Here is a 20,153-nt window from a genome sequence, read left to right as displayed (position 1 = left end):
AACTCCATGGTACGTTATGTTCTAGAATCGCCTATATAATTAGATACCAGATGTCAGTGACTTTATTTTTTAAGTGTATGCCATAATATATAACTGTAGGCATAAAAATATGTAACCTCTTAATCAATTTTTAATCAATAAATTGACATTCAAGAAAGTGTAGATTATGAAAGGTATGGAATAATTTTATTAAAGTACGGTGAAATAAGTCTACGCAAGATTGTAATAAAAAAAAATGGTATAGAAATGTAATTTTAGTAAGATTTAATTATACCAATAAAAATAAATTTATTGAATTTATTGACAGAAAGTTGCAACTCTTATGAAATATAACGATCTTAATTTTCTTTAATCAGAAACTTCTTGATTGCACTTTTGATAATTGATCGGTGGCGTAAGGTCTCAACGCTTGTCATTTGCTGAAAAAAAAAAATCGATTGCTGGCACGAATTTGACGTTATGAACGCTTGGTTTAATCGTAGCTTTGTCGCGGTAAATATTTGTCGATCAAAGTTGAAACAATCTGATACTAGCCGAGTATCAGCGTGTGTGTATATCCTATTGTTGTGGTACGCAGCTCGTTAGACTTTTAAATACAAGTATTTCATAATTAGGAGGTTTGGTAATTTTTTTAATTTCATGGAAAAATTAATGGATTCGAGCTTCTATTACTTAATGTGATAAATATTTAATGATATTTGTGATTTTACAGTGTGAGTTTGTCCAATACTTGGATTTAGTGAAGTGACAAGCATTTGGCTCTATTCTGGCGCTTGAGTGAAATATTTCCAGTGTGTAGTAGTGATGTTTTTGGTACATATATATGTTAAAATTGTCTGTTAAACCAGCAAAGAATATTACGGCTAATGAAAAGGAAATTTAAATTACAATCATATGTAAATAAATCCTGATCATTCGGTTATTTAAAATTAATTCAAATCGATCTATGCAAACTTGGTAATTTAATAGAATGAAATTGAAACATTAGCAAAGTATGTTATTACAAGAAATGCTATGTACAATTTTTTTTAAATCACCTCATCCGGTTAAAAGTAATTTTTTCAAACAAAATCAAGTTACGTAAAGAAACAACTCCTACAATAGATCTAATTCATTGGACGGAGAGTATTAAGCGTTGGACCTATCATACACCACGAATAACCCTTAAAGAATTTGTACCAAAGGCTCTATCTTTGCAACGTATCATCGACCGCTGACGACGCCATCGACGCCAACACTAAGCCACGTCAAGGCCAGAAGTTAGCGTGAGCCCATTGTCGATTAGTAGTAATGCGAGATCGGCATCATTCGAATTCATAAAATGTTGACAGCGCAATCGGTAGGGACGATGCGTGCTCCCGCAGCCCTTGGCCCCGTTGAGGGCAGCGACCACCTGTTTCTTCTGCCACAGAGGGCCCTGGGCATGGACAGTACTCACCTGAGACAGGACCTCGCAAGTCTCGACTTCAATCTTCATCTGAATCTCTTGCACACGGCACCCAAGGGCAACATCTGGCTATGTAAGTTGTGCGCACACACGTGCGTACTAGTGTACGTACGCACCAAGTGTGGGATGTAGCAATTTTTTTTTATGCTGCCGATAAGTGATCAGCTGATCAGCTTACATGTACAGCGTGTAGGTAGCTCCTTTGTTGCTTGAAACTCCTCAGCTCGATTCGCGTACTCCCGTACTTAGTGCTATTATCGTGGCCTCCTTTGTTCGACTGGTAGCTTATGGCTTATTATCATGTGAATGAGATTATATCGACTATATTGATTTTTACTACTTTAACGAAACGATAGTTATTCATTTGAAAATGATTTACGCAAGAAAAATTCTTTTACCTTTTCTACGTTTAACGTTTCTTAAGCCGCTTATATTTTAATTAATTATTATTACTAGAACATTTTCAGCGGTATCTAGCTAAAAATAATTTAAATTTCATTTCTAATCACTTGGCTCGCAATTTGATAATTAGCAAACTAAAATGAAAGCCGTTTTCTAAAAAATCTGATTATACAACATTTTTCTATAGCACTAAAGAGATATAATATATAGTTGTAGGAAAAAAAATTAAGGAGGTATGTCATTGTAGGTGTATACGATCACAAGAAATAAATGTAATTATCAGACGTACTCAGGATATGTTTAGCGCCCCTACAAAATTAAACTTTTGAAATTGCAAACGGTATCGCTAACTTCATGCGAAATGTCATTAACCTTAAATCACTCTTTTACTTCATAATGCTCGATAACTGTGACTCACTGAAGCTTCTATGGAATGTTAATATCTCTGACGGAATACATTTGATGTAAGACGAGAGCGCCTAGGATCTCTCGATCAAAATAAGTGGGCGTGCATCAATTAAATTCATTTGCGATGACAACAAAGTGTGCGCAATACCTCTGTTTTGTCCCAAGGTTCGCGGATACCGTGGCGCGACCCCGAAAGCCGCTAATAGGAGAAATAGTAGCCGTCAGACTTTTTCTCGGACATCTACGCTCATCCTACTTGCCTCTCTAAGTCGATCGACACAGCGTCTGTCTAGCGGGAAATTTTACCTCTTTTCTCGTTTCTCCACTCGTTCAACTTTTCTTGTCGCGTTTTATTCTTTGTGAAAACCTCGAGTGCTACTTAAACTGTTTTATATAGTCTGCAGATACTTACCGCTTGTCCTTATTCTTTGATTATTTAGAGAATCCGATTGTTTGAATTGACATTTTGTTTTTAACGATAGAGAGCTTTAAACGGCCGTATCTCTCCTTTAATTTTCTGTTTAACACAAACTAAATTTACAGCTAATCGCTATTTATGACTTTAATATATATATAAAAGTAAGTTAATACTAAAATAGTAAATCAAATTATGTTAAATTAATGTTTTATCTATGATTACGAAAAAATGTATACCCAAAAATATGTTTAATTATTTCACGTTGTGTTAATTTAAAAAATAATACCAATATAACAATAATAGATAATTCGTTTGCATAATTGATAACTCTTCAATAAAAATAGAGATTATTAAACAAAAAATGTTTATAAACGAAACACTTTCAATATTTTTTTTGTGCACTATTGCTTTAATGTCAAATTTTTATGATCTTATGTTTATTTTTATTTATTTTTACAAAAATATTATATCGTAACAATTGCTTCGATTTTTCCTTAATCTGTACATTTTATTTTCCAATCAATTAACTAGATTATTTTGTTACAACAAATTTTTAACTCAAAAATATGGAAAAAACAATAATTATAAACTGCATTTCAGGCAATAATTTTTTATAATTAAACCATTATATGTTATATAACAATGGAATTTATAGAAAATTTATTTAATAAAAAGAATAATTGTATAAGTGATTTTCAATTCTACTAAATAAGTATTCTCAATAATATTGAATATGATGTTCAAACATGATTTATTATAAAATATTATTAATTATAATATTTAATTCAAAATACTTGGAAGCTCTCATTAAATTCGTGACATTAATTCGAATAAGGTATTTTATATTATTTGGCTGCAGTCGTTCGAATTTTATAGAAACTTATCAAACTAATTTCAGAGGTCAAATTAACTATACCATAATAGCATTAAACTTTAGTACACAGTATCCTGGTAATATGTAAATAAAAGTTATTTAAAAATTAAATTATATTGTATTTAATATTTATTTTCATTTCAAAACCAATATTATTTATTGGATTGACGTGTCAACAATTTTTTTGCAATTTGGACAACGATTTATGAAAAATTTATTATGTAAAGTGTATATTTCAAATGAAGTCTTTTAAATATATGCTTAAGTGAGAAAAATATTTGAATGATAATTTTACCAATATTTCAAATATTTTTTCCTTTTTAATGGTTAAAATGATGTAATACTAATATTAAATTTATAAAAGGCTTTCAAATCACCCAATCCTTTTATCTGCTTTTTCATTTGTTTGATTAACACAAATACCTACATGGATGATTAAAAATTGATTGATTGATAATGTATATATAAAAAAAATATATATATATATATATGTATATATAGCTTATAAAGCATTGAGTCAATAAATATTTCTTTAATAAAATTTGGTGTATAAAACTTTTCAAGTTAAATATTATTTTGCGTACTTTCACAGATTTTAGTGCTAGTGTTGCTATTCAAGTTTAGAAAGTGATCATAGAAATTCCTACCGTTGCAAATAATTTTAAGCAAGCGCAATCGCATCGTTTACCATTGTTTATATCATTCCTTCTGTATCAAAAATATATCTCTTATAACCCTAAATTACCCGTCTGAAACATTCTCCGCACAAGAGGAATTTAACTTTTTTACAGAATTGAGAAATTCATTGCTCTTACTGTTGTGGGTATTATCCTCGATTTGCCTCCTCCTTCTTTCTCTATTACTACGTTCCCGTGCTGTGAAACAACTGTGCATCGTCTCCCGTCGCGCTGGTCCGGCTTTTGAGTGCGTCATGCCTACTGGTATTGTATGATCGACGTATAGCTGGTACCTACCTTAGTAAGAAATCACGTATTCGTACAATGGCGAGAAAGAGAGAGAGAGAGACAGACAGAGACAAAGAAGCCCTTAACTTTTTAAAATCTGACGCGTTCGCCTTTTAATCTTAATCGAAGATTTTAAGGGGGCGTTAATGCCCATTTTTATGCTTTTCGATAACAGCGTAGCTATTGAGATCATTGAAGCGCGAAGGAAAACGATTCAGCGATTTATTCTTTCTTTTTCGAAATAAAAGGTTTTTGTGGCATTCTCACGAAACTACGCGGTAAACGTTAGAGCGCATATGTCTGCATTAAGATAGGCTGCTCAGCTTCGAGTTAGGTTATTAGGGTTTTCAATAATTTTATACAATTTCAGAAATTATGCGCTTAAGTCTTAAATTTTATTGGATATTTTATTCTTCCTTTTGAGTGATTTCAACATTTTTATAACGTTAAAACGTCAAATTAAAATTCTTAGGGAACATGATGCAATATATTTAGAGTATAAAAAAATTGAATCAATTTTTATTAAATTAAATATGGAATTATAGATACTCTATATTTGAGGATTTTGAGTATAAATAAATGTATAATACAAGATTACGACTAAATTATGGATAGGTATTGTTTAATTTTTTATTACCTATAAAAATTTAATTCGTCTAATTATCAATGATTTGTAGTTATCAAAAATTTAAATATTTATAATTATGATTGATAGTACCTTTTGGTGATTGCTGAAATATATTTAAATATATAATGAATCTGTATTATTTAATTTTTAATAATTTAATATTTCTATTTTACAGCTAAAGTTAAATACTTTAATCATTGTTGTATTAAGCTGCTTAACATTAATTTAATATGTGTGTACAGAAATAATTATTGCTAATGGTTTAAAGATATTTAAAAAATTAAACTTAGGGGGATACAATGGAGGAGGCGCTTCTCATTTTCTAAGCTTAACAAATAAAATGTATGATATTTGTTTGAAATTATAGTTCTTTATAGCTAAGTGTACATGTAAGATGGTTCGTAACATTTAACTACGAGTATTCAATTTATGCAAAACTGTAGTGAATTTCAAATTGAAGAAAACAAGAAAAAGAGATACTAATATTTGAAATTATTAAGCTATCTTTTAGTATATTATTTATTATATTAGTTTTAGAACAGAATTTCTTATTGGACACATACAATCAGTATCAGCGCTATTATAGAATCAATATATAACAAAAACATTGAAATTTAATATCAACCATAACTGTTAAATTACTTTGTTCACATGAATATTAACGACCTGAAATTTGATAGTCAAAATAACATGATGGATCATGTATTGAAAAAAATATTGGAACTGTAAAATTATTTTCGATTTTTTTTTTAATAAACAAAAGCTAATTTATTTTATTTTTTTCTATTTATTTTTTTTTATTACTCCTTTCTTTTAATTTTCTTTAATTTTAAAGGAATATTATATTCAATTTATAATTTCAATAAGAGAATAAGATGAAGACTTATTCTCTAGTTCTTAACAGACAAGACGCAAAATGTTCGATTTTTTTCTTATACATTCTGTTTTTAAAAGCAGTGACTAAATTTCTCGAATCGCTTTGTAAAATTTATATTGCAAATTTGGTTATTGGCATTTGGTCTAAAAAAATGTTGAAAAGAACCCCAGCAAATGTGATAGCAAGAATACTGAATTTCAGATTCTCTTGTATATTATATTATGTACCTACCGTATCAAGGACACGAGATTAATAATTAGATACATTATTAAATGAAAGACAATTGCATAAAAAGCCTTAGTAGATTTTACTAAGCCGATTGGTTATGTCAAAAGAAAAATAAATAAAATAGATACATGTACGTTAAATAGCTGGTTTGAATTTACAGATGTAAGATAAGAGAAAACGAATATATTTATAAGAAAAAAGAAACCAGCAGAAAGATTCGACATCTTATAATCTATGAAAGTTACAGTCACGATTATTAGCTATATATTATATATAGCCATTAGTATTAAGAATATTAATTTATTAAACAGTGTATTCAAGAGTCATTAGCGGCGTATATTTTTAATATTCATTAAAATGACCTTGCATAAGAAATTTCAATTATTTTATTTTTAACTTGTTGAATGACATTCTAACAACTAACACTTTCTCTCTACTTTTAATATATTACTAAACCGATCGATTTATCGTTTCTCTATAATAAATATAAAGATAAAAGTAGTTAAAATGTTATTCTCAATTATAATTTACAATATAGTTTTCTCGTAATTCAGGTATTAAAAATTGCCGCATAATGATAACGAAATGTAAATATTATCATTCAAATTACAGATTATTTTTACATTTATAGTAGATTCTTTTTATTCACTATGTTTTACAGTAATGATTACGCCAGTAATTAGTTTACAAGACTACGTGTAATATATGATTGTATAATTTATCAAATTCACATTATATATTAAAAATTAATTAATTAACTAGGTGAAATTATTTTCAATTTTCGCAAAATTCATATAAATTTTTAAAATTTTATAAATATTTTCATATATTACAACGTATATTGTATAACAGTAATTTGATGAGCTGTGTAAAATTATATTGATTGATTTGTACGCGCTTATTACTAATAAAATCATTTTATTTTTTATAGATAAGTTTTTTTCACATATGGTTATGAAATTACTCAATTGTAAAATCATATAGATGATATTAATGTAAGCATTATTTCAATGATACAATTATTTTTACAGAAAGTGTTGAAAAATTAATGCCTTTATATTCTTAATATTTTCTTTATTTTAAGTTAAAATGTCATTATTTTATAAAGAAATTATTAAGATAAAAACTATTCTGATCCATTTAAAATCAAAGATTTTTATTTTTCACGCTTATCTCATGTGATCGAGGACTTACTTTTTCATATTTATATTTCTCTAGATTCTGGTTATTGAGAAACCTTATATTATCGGGTACAAATGTAATTGAGCATTGTATACAAAAAAAAAAATTTACCCGTTATATTTCCACTATTTAGTTGGTTTAAAATATGAAACAAAAATAGAAAATAGATGTTATTTACAATAATTACACATAGATTTCTATCCTGTAGTTCTTATTTTGCTGAAAAATCTGATATATTTTTTTTAAAATACCATTCATATAATTACATATAAATTCAGTGTTGAATAAAGTAATGCATAACCATAATCTTTTTTTTTAATTTCTACTTTTACTTATTTAATATTAATGTAAAAAATATTTAATTAATATGAAAATTTTTTAAATAATCTGTTTTTAAAAGGAACGGTATAATGTATACTATTTATATTCTCAATATGTTTGCTAAATTTATTACTTTATTTTATTTTTAAGTAGCACGAAACAAATAAAAAATTATAAAATTGTCAAAATTCTATAAAATTGTAGAAATTCTTTATGACAAGAAATAAATATTAATAAGTGCTCATCGAAAGTGAATTCGACGATTTTAATTTATTGTATATGAATTTATTATTTGTTATTAAATGTTTACATCATTAAAAAATATAGCAGAATGCTATAAAATTTGAATTATCTCATCAGCAAAAAAAAAACAAAATATAATCCAATGAGTTGCGTGTTCCACTCGATTTATAATTTCGTCTCATCTTTATTAATTTATTTTAATTTTTCATGCTTATAAAAATAAGATCAGAATTTTACACATATTTTAGCCTACTTATTATTGAATATTATAATGACTATCAAAGTCATTATAATATATAAAAATACTGTCAGAATAAAATATAAAATATAATAAATTGTCATTTATATTGATGGCTTTCTATTTATAAGGCGTTATTCTATTAATAAGGCGTTATACCTTTTGTAAGTTATAAACGTTTTTGATCTTGAATGTAATTATGCCATGCTTTGAGTTCAGGTTTAAGTAAGTCAGTACGGCGTTCAGTCAATTTTTTTTTTTTAAATTTTATGGTGTCAATTAGATGCTCTAGTTTCTAAACATTTATGAATACTTATCTAGAAACGTACTCAAATACAAATAAAATTATTGAATTTGACTATTTTATCCATTTCATTAGTGTTTTTTAAAATATTTTATGACATATTCACATTGGCAAATCATTATAAATCACGTACTTCTACACAAATATATTATTGTTCTAATTTTTACTCGTAATTTGATAATACTATAAATGAAAATTAAACTATTCCACTTTTTTTTTAAATTTCAATCGCAATTACTTGAATTAGTATGAAAACAAGATTTTTTAAGATGAAATTATCTAAAGATCTATGTATAAAATAAATTTACAGAACTTTTTAGAATATATATTAATTTTATTTTTTAATATATATATAAATATATATATATATATATATAGTAAAATTATTTCAGATTAAAAAAATATATAATAATAAATTATTGATAGTATTGTAATCAATGATTAATACAGCTTTACATCATATAATTATTTATAAACCAGTAACAAGAATTGTTGAAAAGGATTGAATACGGTTTTAAATCACAAATAATTAATAATTTTTTTACACTTTATTCTATGTCATTTTAATTAATTAAAGCATCACAATGAAACTATTTTAAATGTAGAAAATTATGAAGCTTTTCTTGTAATGTATTGACCAAAAGTTATTTATATTTGATAAATATTTACTTATAGATTCTATTACAATTTTGTAACATCTAATCATTATGCAAATTGAGAAGTTAAGAAGTATACGAATTACATTAGAAATGGAGAAAAATGAATAGAGTAAAAACTTTTATTAGACGTGTTTTCTCTGAATTACAACGGTTATCAGCATTTACAGTACATTCTTCATTTTTGATTAAATATCATTTCAAATATAATAGTATTAGATCTGAATTAAGTTCAACGATATGTAGAAATGGTCTGTCAGATTGCATCCAGTCATAACTTTGTCCAATGCTGCTATTGAAAGTATTACATACACGATCGTACGATAATACATAGTAATTGGGTTTATTAGTGACAGCTACATTATTTAGTTGTGTGATTATACGCAATTAATTTTACTAAATTATGTATTAATTATTAGTGAGTTTTATTTTTTCTTTATTTAATAATATATTATATAAAACTTTAATTAACTTTATTTAATAATATATAATATAAAACTTTAAACAATATATCTATACTGATTTGTTATAATATCAAATTATTGTTATAATGTTTATTATAATATTTAATGTATAACTGCAATAATGATCTACTACTTTAAAATAAACTTTAAAAATATATTACACTTACGAAATTCTTACTTATGCTCTCTTACTAACTTGCCTATGTATCTACTCGATCGAAAAAAATTTCACGAAACCATACTAACATCATTAAAGTGTAAAATAATTCTATCCCTTACCGTTCGATTGTTATTAGCTTTACGCGATTTATGCTAGTCTGACCTATGATATACTATGTACTGCCGGGATTAATGGAAAAACTCTTTGGAAGTTTTTTCACTGTATGCTATCATCGATTGTCGAACACAACATCACCTTAAGCTAATCACATAATCATTTTCATTTCGTAAGTGTAATATATTTTTATTTAAATTATCTAGTCCCGTTATATACTAAAGAATATGATGTAAATAAAAAATATGTTTAATATAAAAATGTAAAAATACATATCTTATTCTTACAAATAAATTATAGGGACTTAACTTTCAACTTGATTTAAGTTGGAAAATATATTGTATAGTTTTATAAATTTACCTAATTAATGTTTTTAAATGTTAATATAAATATGATTTACTTTTATATTATCACTCATTACATATATATATATATATATAGCTATTAAATTCATTTGGTTCTTACACGATAATTATACATCTTTAATGAAATTAACTTTTTGGAAGCTTATGTAATGTGATTCAATCTTTTTGTATCTACTTGATACAATATTTATTCATCGTTAGTATTATTATTTATTACTTTGTCTAAAAATATACCAATAAATGTGTCAGTTCAAACATTTATGTCAGATTACCCTTTCTGAAATTAAATAAACAATTAACAGATGTTATCTTAAGACATTTAAATTTTTATTTTCTTTGCATCTGTTTCTTCTTGTTTCTGAAATTTTGTTTACCTACCTTGCATATTACAGACCGTTACATTTCACAACCAAAGTAAACATTTAAAAAAAATGTTCTCACCTAATTATAAAATAAATATATTTAATATTATCACTGTTTATTAAAATAACTGTTTAAAATATAATCATAGCCTTAAATTATTATTTGTCTTATTCGCATTGACAGTAATTAATTTTAATTAGTATTCTGGAAATTTGATAAGTGATTTTATTTATAGAAGCTACATAATCCAATATCTCTATTAGCTAAATTATTTTATAAATTTGTACTAAGACAATCTACTTTGAATTAATGAAACATAATTTATACTTAAAGGGAGATTTACAATAATATATACAAGTTGATCCTTTTATATTATTAACTAGTATAAAAGGTGACTAATAAGTTCTGCTATAAAAGATGAATGTGGACTAAAGTGATTGCTAATATTGGCATTGAATTTACAAAACTGGTTATAGATATTGGGCGTGGTACAAACCGACTGGCCAATCGATGAACTTCTCAATGTCCTCGTTTTCTCTCACTTGAATTTTTATTAGTGAGCATTCCTACTTTTACTATACTAAAAGTAAACTTATTGGAGTATATATTTTTGGAACATTAAAATAATTATAATCGAGTACTCTTTATTTTAATAAATTGGTTTTAAAGAAGACAAATATTTCATAACTAGTATGAATATTGGCATCGAAAGATTAATTTTGAGTTTTATTAAAATACAAAAAAATAATTACAACAATTAATGCATAAATTATTGTGAATAAGTTGTTTTATATAAAAAAAAATCAATGTTTATTACTAATGAAATTGTAAAATCCATGATTTACACGAGAAATTGTAACGTTGAACGTTTTATTACAACTCTTATCTCAAATATTAATGAAATAAATTTTTTAAATATTATTTGTAAAAATCTATATTGATTTTACATAATATGTATATAAGAGCATACTATTTACCCTTATTTATTATATATTGTAAATATATAATAATATATTTACAATACATAACGAATAAACATAACATTGATTGAATAAATAAATAAATAAATATATATATATATATATATATATATATACACATGTTCTAATTATATTTTTTCGTTTTGTTTTAGGTGAGTTATTTTTCCATTTATATAATTGCATACATATAAAAAAATTGAGTAAGTAGATCTATTATATTTTTATTGTTTTAACTTTATAAATAAAAAATTCTTTATTACTTAGCTTCTATTTTATCCTATATACGTTTTAATAAAATTAGTAGAATGTTATCAACTGTTAATAAATCATTTAATAATTTATAAATTTAAAAATACAAGTTTTAAATATAACGTGTGAAATATATGGATTCATGTAATATTCATATTAATAATATATATTATAAATACTTTCAAATATTGTAAATTAGTCATTCATCATTTATGATAGAAAATTATTAAATTACAACATTCTGATTAGTTGAAAACTATAAATATCTATAAAACATCTAGTAATAGCATTTTTTATTTTTAGAAATTATGTAGTAAAATTGAGTAAGGTTACCTATCATTCGATTAAATTAGTCCCCACCTACGCACTCACAAAGTGTCATTCGACAAGTCATGCTTGTACGCTAGATCCGTTTTAATACATCACGCATATAATCTTTAGAAGATGTTCAATTATAATCTTGATACAACAAGCTCGTTTTTTATAGTAAATTTATCAAATCAAATTATCCAATTGGGATTCAATAATCAATTAAATAATCGATTAAAACAATAGCAATAAATTGTAACATTTGTTATTATCACAGAAATTTCAATCTATATTTTTAGCTACCAAATTACATGTGTTACAGTTAATTAGGAACAGTAATTATAGGGCATTTTGCACTAAATTAATATCTATATTAATGCTTATAAAAACAATAAATGTATTTCGTTTCTGATATATCTGTTAATAATCATGTCAGTAACCTGAGTTTAAATAAATTAAACTTTCATAATAAAATAATAAAATTAATAACTATATATATATATATATATATATATATATATATATATATACAAATTATTTGAATTAAATCGTCTAGTATTAAATGTAGTTGTTTTCTTCAAAACTCAATAATTTGTATAATTAAATTTGAATGTTACAAGAATAATATAAATAATTGTGATTCACGGTAAAAAAATCTATATAAATATAGTATATCATGAAATAACTATGATGCATGAGTTTCTATGCAATTACGATTCCAAGATACTCGATTCTTGTAATAAGAGATTAAACTAGCACCAAGTTATAATTACGGCCGATTCTTCTTATATCATGATACCATGATCTTAACACTAATAGAATGCTTAACTAGAAATAAAAGTTTATATCTAATCCCATGAGAAATGTATATTATATTTATATTGAAAAACATATTTGGAACAGTGACAATGCATCCAGTCGATACCCCGGCTGGTCGCTAAGCTCACTTCTGTAAATTAACAAGACGACGAGTGAACTGAAATGAAACGTATTCACGCGAATTAATGTAAGTCTCTATGTTCTGGGGAAAGTAACAACAAATTGTTAACCGTTTGCGCGATTTTTCGTCGATTCCGAGAATTGAGTTATCACGTGATTCTCGATTTCTTGTCAGATCTGTTTTATACATTTACGTAGTTTATTTTGGGAGCAGAACGTAGAAATATTACTAAGAGTACTTTAGAAATATTGACTAAGGGGAGTCGCTTAATTTTTCAGATTATTCAGACTGCCAAGGAAAAGTCGATAAGGGAACTTCATAGCTCCGAATATATTTTTATCGTATTTACTAATCTCCATTTTCGAAGCCGTTACATATAATTGTATGTTAAAATATGTGAAATTTAGTAAATGAAAAGATATCTCATGTATTTGAAGATAAATTTCGAAGATGATTCATTGTTATTCGATATTAATGGTAATTAATATACATTATTAGATTATACTAATGTTTAGCATATTCTATATCTCATATATGTATATTAAAGCTTAAATTTATAGTATTAATTTGGCATCAATTTGCTTTTAGTAATAAAAATTAGTAACAAAATAATAAAAATAAAGCTAAAATTATTATAGTCCAATGCGTTATATAATTATTTTAAATAGTTCAATGCGTTATATAATTATTTTAGTATAATAATGAATTGTGATTTAATATTTATAATTATTATATCACTAAATAGATAAACTGAAAAACAATAAAGATGATATAGTAGATAATGCTATAGATTATTATTTTTTTATTTTCTTAACATTATAAATAGAAATGGATTATCGTTTATAACACTCGGATTCATTAATAATAAAAAAATTGTCTCATTAGCCATAAAGCACGAATTAAATAATGTACATAATAAAATCCACAAATACCTGTGCTCAAAATTAACTGTTATTCGAGGTTTTTAATAATATATTTATAATGATTATATTTTTATTTGAACATTGATTTTTTACATTGAAAAATCATAATTGTGCTAAAATATGTAAAGAATATAAATTCTTTTTCATGTTGGTTTAAGAAGTAAAGTCATGAAATTTCTGTATAGCTTGATTCGCAAGAAATTGGCGTTTGGTCGAATAATATGATTAGGAGTCATAATCATCTAAAATTGTACACAGTGACTTATCTACTTGATGTACTGTAGTGTTCTAGTCTCAAAAATAACATTCTACTTGGCGTTTCATGCAATTAGCCTAGCTCACCCTTGGAGGGTACATTTATATAAGCCCTGGATCGCAGCTCGCGATAGGGGTGAATTTCAAATTGCCTTTCCGAGCATGACGAGTGAAGCTTGCGTGACATCGCAAGTTTTTCATTGTACAGTTTTTTTGCTCAACAATTTTCCCCTTTTCTTTACATTTGCCTTGGCGTCTCTGTTCCGATCCTTTTAAACACAAATTAATATTATGAACCGAATCTGTTTCTGTGTCTGCGAAATTGAGATTTTCGGATTATTTAAATTATATATTATTAATATAATATTATTAAAATTATATCATCATTGATCTTAAATTATTTTTAAATAATAAAATTAGAGTAAAACTAGTGCAATTCAAAAATTTTTATAATTAAACTTCACAAAATTTCATTCAAAACTTTCAGTTCCTCAGTCATAAAACTTCTTATGAGTAGGTCCCATATAAAGATCTAGTATACATTGACTACAAATAAGTATGTATGTAAATAGGATTTAATTAAGTTTTTTTCATTGTATTTTATTTATGAAATAAAAGTTCTGCTTAAGTAACAAACAATTTATTCTCCATATATTCTAATATACTTGTCGATTAGTTTATTTATTTCGTAGTTCAAGTAATTTTAAATCCTATTTCTTATTTTATTAACATATTAGGATTTTTCTTTTGATATAACCATTAATTTTTCAACAAATCGATATGTTAGTTTATACAGCCATTATTATATTATATATAGAATAATTGAAGTAAACTTTTTATTTAAGTCAAATTATATAATATTTTATAATTATATGTGTCAAAATTATGGATAATTTTGCTTTATATTATTTTTGTAGAATGTATTAGTAGTACTCCGCTTTTCTTCTAATCGGATATGCGCTGTTCTGCTATTCTTCCACTTCCTTTTTGCATACAGTTAAGCGCAAAAATTTTAATTTATTATAATAATGTCCGTTGTAAATTCTAATGCCGAAAATTCTAAAAAATTAATCTTTTCCGGTATCATTTATTATATTTATTATGTGTTCTGTTGTATACTCATAAACCCTTTTTCTTAAACACTAAAATAAATTTTTATTAAAACATTTTAATATTTTTGAAATTCTTTTACGAGTATGTATTTTCAAAATTATTATATAATATTACCAAATGATTTAAATCTGCGTAGACTATATTTCACTATAGTAAAATAAAATTGAAACGATTAATTTTTTGTAAAGCATGTAATTATTTGAAAACAGATTTAACCTTTATAACATTGTTGCCGCGGTAAAACGGGACATATTTATTTGATAATTTGTATTATAATTCACTAATTACTAGTATCGATCAATAAATGGAAATTATAAGTAGATAACTACGATACTGATATAAAATGATGAGTTTTTTTTATCTATTTATAGATACAATCTAAAAAAAGGATTATTGTTTGATAAACTGTCTTTTTATTACAAAATTATCAACTGCATTGTTTTGCAAAGACTTTAATTTGCTTCCAAATAATTTGTAAACAAATAAAAAGTTTATTTTGCAATTTAATTCGTATAAGGAAACAGATTTGAAACAAATTTCATATTAAGAAAAAAATAGCTGTGTTTTAGTTTATCCTAACACTTTCTAATCTAAAAAGAACATGCAGCAAAGCCTTTCGCTCGTTCGAAAAAACGATAAAGTTCGTGAAGAATATCACAGTAGTGATTACTCGTACACTGCCTTAACCCTTTTAGTTTGGTTACGTTATCGGGAGAAGGATAAAACCGGTGGCTCGGCTCCAATCGCTAAATCGCATGAGCCGTACTTTCGATCCTTCTGATATTATCTTTTCAGTTTCGAAATGTGACAGTGCTTGTCTTTCTTGTTTTGCGTTTCTTCTTTTAAGCTATGTTACGCTGTTTCAATGACTTTTCATTTCTTATTTTTTAATAATACTGTGCACGATCGCTTTTCTAATTGGCTTTATTAAACTGTAGATATTTTCATTTTACATTCGGATTTAAACCCTTTTTTACGATGATATGGATAAAATACTTGTTCGTATATTTATTGATATTTCTCTTTGTTCAGAACATAGAAAAATAAGGGAAGTATTACGAAACTTGATAAACTTGATAAATTATACGATATCATATAGAGAAACAAGGGTATATGTATTTTCATCGAATTATACTTTTTATACTTTTAAAATTTATTTAAGGGAAATTTTATTTTTTATATACACAGTAAAACTGGTAAAATGTATAATGCATTTTATATTATATTACTCACTGTATACATGACACGTTTATAATCATCTAAATATTGAACAGAAGACTGTATAAACATGATAATTAATTCAAATTTAAATATTTCAATTTATCGTGTATACATATATAATTGACGCCAACCACTTGATTGTTGAAATTAAAACAAATTATTGTAGTTTTTCGCTTGTCAAGGCTGTGAATAATACCTATTTATTATTGTGAATGAGAATTAAGTTTTTTAATTGTTTTCATGACATTATTTTTCGACTTACTATTATATTTAATTAATTTTAAGCTCCACATTCACTCGTTCGATTTCAATATCAAGCAGAACATAACAGAAGTTTGTATGATCTCCATATAATTTCAAAGTATAACTTTTGTCGATGGATTAGTTTTAATATTGTTTCAGGATGAAAATTAGCCGAGTCATGAAAATATACGAGAGATCGTTATCAATAAAGAATGCTATGAATAGTCTTTCGATGAGAAAACGAAATCAATAATTTTTATCGATCATGATATTCAAGTAATTTCACAGTTCATCATCTTTCAATTTAAATAAAGTTTTCTTTTGGTCATTGATCGATAATTTTTTTAATAGATGATGTGTAAAACTATGTTTTAATAATTACTTTAATGATTACCGATCTGTAAAATTAAATTCTTTAATTTCCAACTATATTAAATATATTTATTTTTTAAATGTGATAAAATATATACTTTTTAATGTATATAATTAATGTAATTGTTACGGAAGATACCAAATTTAATATTTTCAACATAATGTCAATATCGTGTTTAACATTGCTATTATTAAGGCATTATTTTTTTCAATACTTTAAATTTGTCAATTCATTTTTAGATACAAAACAAAAATAGTAGTAAAAAATTTTTTTTTAAAGCAATAATCTTTAATGTACCATCCTTCATGATATAAACTTTTGAAAGAATTTCATATAATCTGAACTAGCATAATAATATAAAATTACTAAAATTAGCCTATAAATTAGCAGTTATAAATAAATTTCTTATTATAAAAAGTTATATGCAAAATTAATGAGATGTATAAATATGGCTTACTAATAGATAAGTGTCCCTCTCGCAATTCTCTTTAATCATCCGCCCCCTCCGCTCTCCCCCTTATTCGGTGCTACAAAACGAACCTGTGAAGAAGCGAGATGTAATCATGATTCTTGAGTAGGGTGGATGGGTTTGAGCCTAGAGGTTGCGGTTTCATGCCCACGCAAGTGGATATAAGCAAACTCTTGTCATTTTAACGCACCAACATTATATTTTTCAATAGAACGAAGCTATAAAATTTTCACGTGGGATAAGACATTCGGTCACTATATCGTTGAGCAATAGACGGTAGTAGAGAAATTTGTAGTGTTATTTATGAACAGTCTCTGATGAATTTGAAACACTTGTTTAATCCATAAAATATTGCCGGCCATTATTTTTTACAAATTTGTATGTAAGAATCGTGAGTGAAATAAATTATATCGACATTATTCGTAATGTTTCTTTAAAAGAGGGAATAAACTAATTATAATTTGTTACAATTATAACAAACTGGATACCATTGCATAAAAAGAAAATTAATTTTAATATTATTTCAATTCTAAATAAATTATGTACATAGGATTTATCTATATATTTTCAAACAAATAAATGTAACTGCGTATCGCTATAAACTCATAGTGAATTATTATTTATCGTTAATTTACTAAAACATAAACAAACAAAAAACAAACAAAAAGAAAAAAGAAAATGATGTCTACTGGTTTTATAAGAATTAAGATACTAAAGGTATACCGATAGTTTTATCTCACTGAATTTTAGTACCTTATGCAAACGTGTGAAACATGAGTTAAAACGGAATCTTAAGAACTTGTCTTCTCGCAGACATAACAATAGCAAGTATTTTTTATTTTCAGTCATTGTAATTTTTTTTACATACAATGATTTCATTATCGCTGAGGAAAAACATAAAATTATTTTTCATTATTTTACTCATTTTGTACATGAAAACATTAATATTTAATATAACTAAAATAACGGTATTGTTTTAAGTACTCTTTTTATTTAGTATTTTATAATTTATTTTTATGTTGACGATTTTTACGTCTACTTGTATGTTTTCGTAGATGTGAAAGTGATAAATTTTATTGTATTATTGATTAAATAATTTATAATGGTTATTAATATAATGTAAAATAACATCTTTATTTTTTCATTATTATTATTAAATTCTTTGATATTAATATTTTATAATAATCGACAAAATAAATTTATAATTCAATGTAATGAAATAATTTAATTGAAATAGTGTAAATTAATCGTATTTTATTTAAATTACTGATAAAATAGAAATATTCTCTCTATATATTTTCCATAAAATTTAGGATAAAATTTATCAAGAATAATATGTGCCTTATTGCTCATTGGTAAATAAATTGAATAAAAGATTTTTTTAATAAATTTTTAAATAAAGTAATTTTTATTTTTATATGAAATGAAATTCCCAGTGAATTATTTTAATTGTCTACAAAACAATAACATAAAAACAATGAATAATTAATTATATATATATATATATATATATATATATATATAACTAAATACTTCATTGTTATATAATAGTCCTAAAAATGAGAAACAGATGAGTCATGTTGTATAGTAAAGAATATTACTAGTAGTTTGGTTTCGAAAGCCGCTTTCAAAGTAATGTGTCTCTTTCCGGACAAAGCATCTTTTCTTTTTAGGAATTGCCTTGCAAGCTTTAATATTAAAGTAAAGAATTGAATTATTATTGCAATTGCATTATAAATTACAAAAGTATGTAAAATATTTGTACAATGTAAATAGTTAAAATATTGACTGTTATTTCAATATGTATCTGAAATCATTAAACTGAATACATATTCGATACTTCGTCTTTGAGAGAATAGCTTTTAGCTGAAAATATCCACAATTTTTGGAAAATAAAGCTTTCAAAGAGCACGAGGCCTAAAAGGAAAGTGGTTCATGCATATTTGGATAAAAATAGTATATTAAAAGGGTCGTCGACCGGCCAGCGATTCTCATTTTGATAAAATTTTCGTCCGATTTGCTGCGGAAGTTTCTTTCTTTTCAAGTAGAGTGGTAGATAATTTGTCATAGCCGAGCAAGTGCTTTGATTTATGTAATGAAAATTATCTGTTTTACTTGCTTGCGGCTGCTCCAACGAAAGAGCTTAGTACAATGAAACTGAATCATGGATTTTTTTCAGAAAGATGGAATATTTCCTTCATAAATAAAATTGTACAAATAAATGTCATTTATTTAAATAATAATTAGTTAACAGATGGTAAATTATTGTAAATTTATTTCTGGACTTTATCTTTTTAAAGAAAATCATATGAATTAAAAGAGAGTATCTTACAAAAATGTTATTAATTTAATCATTTTACTTGAAAGCGACAATATTTTATATCTAAGAAAAATTTTCTTTTAATTATATCTACTACTGCC

General features: G+C 25.3%; 1 protein-coding gene across 1 annotated transcript in view; it reads left to right on the top strand.

The window, feature by feature from the left end:
• The first annotated feature begins 953 nt into the window (after positions 1-953).
• The window catches only part of LOC105365572 (uncharacterized), a 90,621-nt gene continuing 71,421 nt past the window's right edge, over positions 954-20,153 (top strand). The window contains exon 1 of the mRNA XM_011503776.1: positions 954-1,520. Within this exon, the coding sequence (XP_011502078.1) occupies positions 1,322-1,520 (199 nt within the window). The 5' untranslated portion in view covers positions 954-1,321. The remainder of the gene's footprint in view (positions 1,521-20,153) is intronic.

Source organism: Ceratosolen solmsi, unplaced genomic scaffold (assembly GCF_000503995.2).
Source record: "Ceratosolen solmsi marchali unplaced genomic scaffold, CerSol_1.0 scaffold10, whole genome shotgun sequence".
Lineage (NCBI taxonomy): Eukaryota > Metazoa > Arthropoda > Insecta > Hymenoptera > Agaonidae > Ceratosolen > Ceratosolen solmsi.
Note: the sequence above shows the minus strand (reverse complement) of the source record. Positions and strands in the feature narration are given on the sequence as shown.